At 37.6% G+C, this 5,457-nt stretch overlaps 1 protein-coding gene across 1 annotated transcript; it reads right to left on the bottom strand.

Annotated features, from left to right (window-relative positions):
• Window positions 1–1,110: 1,110 nt before the first annotated feature.
• LOC140168686 (complement C3-like) lies at window positions 1,111–5,042 on the bottom strand. The gene is made up of 4 exons (XM_072192097.1): window positions 4,745–5,042; window positions 2,640–2,692; window positions 1,773–1,922; window positions 1,111–1,134 (listed from the first exon to the last, which is right to left on the bottom strand). The coding sequence occupies exons 1-4, from the start codon at window positions 5,040–5,042 to the stop codon at window positions 1,111–1,113; spliced, it is 525 nt and encodes a 174-aa protein (XP_072048198.1).
• Between the last annotated feature and the right edge of the window lie 415 nt (window positions 5,043–5,457).

The following is a 5,457-nucleotide window of genomic DNA, read 5'->3' as shown; positions in this document are numbered from 1 at the left end:
TTTTACCAGTGTTGTAATCCGCCTATATGATGATATGATATATGAAGTAGGTGCAACCTCAATCTTCACAGAGTATGTTGGAAGTACTGAAAGAGAAGTACAAGACTTATTATATTAGGTTATAGAATATCTTTAATGGCTTTTTCAGCTCAAAAATATATTATCTTCTTACACGTAAGAAAACATACCAATCATGTGAAAAAAAAATCCATGATGATGGACCCCTTCCCCTATCATCGAATGAGGGGGGAATTAATATATTGGAAATATAAAAGATAGGCCTATCTTATGGACCCGGGCCCCGTCAAAGCAAAGCCGAAAAGAGACTTGAGGCCTATTACAAAAGTAAGTCTGAAAAATTAAAAGGGGCCTATATTGAACGTAGGCTCCAGTTATATAATTTGTTTGTTCTTTTTTACGGGCTACATAAATGTCCATTTCTTTTGTTTTAAAGCTTGGGATATTCTTTACTTTACTTTTTACATACTTCGCCCCTTTTTCCCCGTTTTGGGATCCGTGCAAATTGTCAACAGCCGTGTATAGGAGGTCTTATTATTTGATCCTTTACAGGAGGGGGGTTGATTTTTCACCAGATACGGACCTACATGTAATTATGAAACTCCCTATTAAGCTATTTCATTGAAGTTTGGCAAGTGCTACTTTTTTGCTATTGTATTTCTTTCTATGTCTTTTGTTCTTCCTTTTTGTTATTTTATTTATTTATTATTTTACGTTACGTTGATCGAAAAAATTGGGCAAAAAACAACAACAACAAAAAACACGTTTTGGGGATACTTTTATGTACTTTAGACCAAGAATTTAGCAGTTATGAGGCACGAAAGTTTCCATAATTTCAGGGTTCATACCACCCTTAAAGCAACATTCCATAGCGACTTTTGAAGTCACAATTAAATAAAACGAATTGCGACTTACTTTTTCTAGTGTTGAAAAAAAAGTGAACTTACCGTACTCTTTCACAAAGAACTGGACGGTTGTTTTATGCTTCCACTGCCCCGAGAGAAAAATATAGGTTTTATTATATTATGATGACAACTCTTTTCAATCTTATGATACAATCCGATGAAACCTTGCTGCCTGTAATGAATTTGCTCACATCTGTGCCCAAAACATCCTCTACCGTTGAATACAAGACACGTTAGTTAGACTTATATTATTACATAGTATGCTGGATGATTAGATGTGCCCCAGCCACTCACGCGGGCAAAGATTTGGGGAAATACGACAACTTTACTTACTGTTAAAAATAATTCCTTAATATAGCTCTATCTCCTCAGCATCTTACAGCTACCTTCGACTATATTTATAAATACGCACGTGACCCATGGGCACGACATACCACGACCAGCAAGCGGGACCAAATCCTCATGCCATTGAAAAGGATAGGAACTCCAATGTAATGATTGAGAATGCAAAATTACTACACATGGGGATTCCAAATTTGCAATATGTTATCAAAAACAACATTTTGAAAGTATTTGCCGACGGAAAAAATATTTATCGACGGAAATGTCTACAATATAATCACAAAGTTGAACAAAATTCAAAACAAAACTTTGCAGCACAAAAGTCTCGTGTTGCTTAATACCGCCTTTGTATTCAATGTACAGGAAGACCATCCGCCATGTAGAAGGTCACTTTGAGATTCACTATCTACAAGCTGTTTTTGCAGCGCGGAGGTGGTCACGTGCGTATTAATTTTTATAAATACGTATATGTAAATATTGTCGAAGCCTATTGTCTAATGCACATACCTCATGCCCATAATATGCTGCTACAGTCCAATTACCAAAAGCAGGTAACCCAGGAAACTGATACTTGACAGAAACAAACCCTGAATCCGGCTCAAGTTCATCAAACCTTTTTACGATGATATCTTGAGGAGTGAGTATGTCAATTCGAACCTGTGTAATGAATACAGACGTGTACCATCATTGTCAAAAACAATAATGGAAGTATAAGATGTAACCCTGTGCTAATTAATGCTAATTAAAGTACAGATATCATATTTGATAGCCTTCAAGTGACGGATGGTAATAATCTTTTTCAATGCTAGCAGGGCGCTTCATGTTCAATATACAAGCAAGCACAAATTGATCAGAAATGCTTTCTTTAAGGTTTGTGTAAGCAAGTTTAGATTCAACATCTTTTCAGATCACTAGGTCCCAAAAAAACTGCCGCATGTAGTCAATTTACAATTGATCTTAAAATGATCATAAACCGCAGTTTATGAGAAAGAGTGATAACATCAAGGCCGCATTTATTCAATAAATGAATAACCTGCGCTTTTCTTCAGTGGCCAATAAATAATAACAAGACAAATACATTGATGAAGTCATTAAATTAACAGCCTTTGCTTTTCTTGTGGCCGATAAATAATAACAAGACGTAGAGATTGGATTGTGAGTTATACGTAATTTCATAGTTAATTGATTCAAAAGATTTGGATAGCGATGTTTATGTTTGATCTAAACAGAAGACCCTACTACTTTCATTATTTCATCTTAAAATGGACAGAAAACTTTCCTGGCAATTTAAATATTACCGCAAAACGTATACTTTTTGAGAAAGAATAATAAAAGTAAAATTTGACAAAAATTGTAAACTTTAAAATAGCCAACCTTTTCCTGGGATGGTCTCATCTGTTGATCCACAGAAACCAGTCGGATAAACACTGAAAATAAAACAAGAACAAAATGAATGAAAATGCAAAATTTCTGTTATCCAATATATTTTTCAAATTCAATTTATTCGATACGTTTTTCAAGGTATTTTTATGCAGCCGGGCAAATTAATTTCAAATGTAAAACACAGGTAAATGATCATTTTAATTATTGATGACAATACAAAACAGCATGCATTATTGAGAAAACAAGTTCTCATAAAATATGGTTCCGTCGCGGAGGACAAAGTCTTTATTATGCCTACCGGGTAAATTTACGAATAGGCTAGCCCTTCTTTCCCAGCTCATTCCACCCAGCCCTGTGAGAAGCTGGTCTCCTTTTCTTTTTTTTTCTTTTTTTAATTCAGCATGCTTTTGATTATAACCCGGTCTAACGTGCCGCTTAAATTAATTGTATTTCAATGCGTCCCCAATAGTATGGTTGCCCAGAAACAAAATTATTTCGGTAGATTAAAGACCGCTACATGCATTATCATGACTCAAAAAGATACTTTTTTTGTGGGGAAAATTATTCGTGTTGCATAAACCATGTGACGCAGTACAAAAACTGTTAATTTCAATGTCTTGACACGTGGAAGTTTTTATTAATCCTAGTTTCCACTGTGCTTTTTGGCTATGGGAAAGAAAAGAAAGAAGAAATAAAGAGAGAAGATGAACAAAGAACTTGTTTGCTCCCCTCGGGATTCGAACCCCAGAACCCCGCGTGCCAACCAGTCGATCGGCGACTGGTGGCAACTTGCCTTTCGCTTGACCAGCTAACGAAAGCGTGTCTAGGTGTTTGCGTCATCCATTCATCTGGGATGCAGTGGCGAAGTTGGATTTTGTTAAATTAGGGAGGGTTAGGGTTAACGATGAAAATCGCAACCTCTTTTTATACAACCGATCTCACACACATATCAATGAACAATTTGCATGTATGAACCACACGTAAGAATGAATTCAACTTTTCACACCTCACTGTTGCTTTATTATAATGATTTCTTACAAAACAAAATTGATCATATTAATAGTTAGACTTTCCTTCGTATGTTTGATATCCTTGACTGTCTTTAATATATTAAACAATGGATCAAATGCATCCATTTTCTGCGTTGTCCTTGCGTTCATTTCGTACGTGCAGACTCTTCAATACTGAGAGTGATTTGTAAAATTAGGCAAGCGTACGATCACGGCGTATGGGAATCGCAACCACTCTATTAAAAAGACGTGACGTGACACACCATTTCGAAACAAATCCTCGCTTTCTTGGTTTGGTGTATAGATAGGCTTATCTATCTTATCTCACTTTGACGAAGTTAGAAGAAGAGTAAGAGCAGAATGGGGAAAATTGAATGAAGTGATGCAGAGTTATTATGTCTTAAAAATAAAGTCAACAACCTGTGTGTCTTTCCACCAGAGTAGCTCAACACAGTATGAAAATGAGCATGCTCGGGATCACAAAAAGAGACAGGAAAACAATTGAGTGGATCAGAAGCTTGACAAAGGTCACCATGTCATCCAGACTGAAACAAAAAAGTGGTCTTGGGCTGGTCACCTAGCTAGAACATCAGATGGACGATGGATCAAACCGGTTACAGAATGGATACCTAGAAAGAGTACTAGACACCCAGGAATACAGAAAGTTAGATGGAGGGAGGAAATTACAAAATTTCTTTTGGATGAGAAAGACGTGGGATACATCAGAGTGGCGTCACCTTCGAGAGTCCTTCACCCCGCATGCAGTGGGTCGACGATGACTTTAGGATGATGATGATCTGTCTGTATGAAGGTATATTCTGCCTTATAACTGAGTACGTTCTGTATCCCTTCATCAAACTTATGTACCCTCTCCCTTCATTACCATCTCCCATTCCCACCACCAACCCCCAAAAGAACGCCCATCTTCTTGGTTGGGTGGCAACAGCCCTCCGTTCACTACCATCTCCCCTCCCCACCACCATCGCCCAAAAGAACATTCACCTTCTTGGTTTGGTGGCAATCACCCCTCCCTTCGCTTCCACCTCCCCTCCCCTCCCCACCACCAACATCCAAAAGAACACTTACCTTCTTGGTTTGGTGTATAGATATGCTTATCAGTCTGCATGAATGTATATCCCGCTTGGTGACTAAGTAACAGCCGTCTCCTTTCATCGATCTGAATCGCAGCGGATTGTGAGCTGGCATGCAGATACACATACTCTTTTTGTAACCTCAGTCTTAACTTAGCTAAGCGTGAGCTTCCATGGAGGCGAGTTGAAACGTCTTTCACTAAAAATGAGATAATACATTCGCAAAACGCAATCTTACGACTGTCGTAAAAAGTATTGCAGAGTAATAATTGACCAAGGTGATACACCAACATAATTGCACGACTTGCTCCGCTGTTATAAGAAAAATCTTTCCTCCGATTTTGATGAAAATGGTTGTTGTTGTTGTCCTATAATAACAATCCAAAAATGAATAGTTTGCAACAGCTAGGACATAATTGCACGACTTGCTCCGCTGTTATAAGCAAATCTTTCCTCCGATTTTGATGAAAATGGTTGTTGTTGTTGTCCTATAATAGCAATCCAAAAATGAATAGTTTGCAACATCTAGGATATTTTGTTACCGATATGACTGAATGGGTACTGGACTACTGGCCGAATGGTTCACTGTGTTACCTAGGAAACTAAACATCTTTAGTATTGCAGAGTGTTCCTTATTAACCTAACGCTAAACGTGGTTTTTGGCTATCGGAACGGAAAAGAGAAACGAAGAAGGAGAGAAGACGAACA

Source organism: Amphiura filiformis, chromosome 13 (genome assembly GCF_039555335.1).
Source record: "Amphiura filiformis chromosome 13, Afil_fr2py, whole genome shotgun sequence".
NCBI classification, from domain to species: Eukaryota; Metazoa; Echinodermata; class Ophiuroidea; order Amphilepidida; family Amphiuridae; genus Amphiura; species Amphiura filiformis.
Note: the sequence above shows the minus strand (reverse complement) of the source record. Positions and strands in the feature narration are given on the sequence as shown.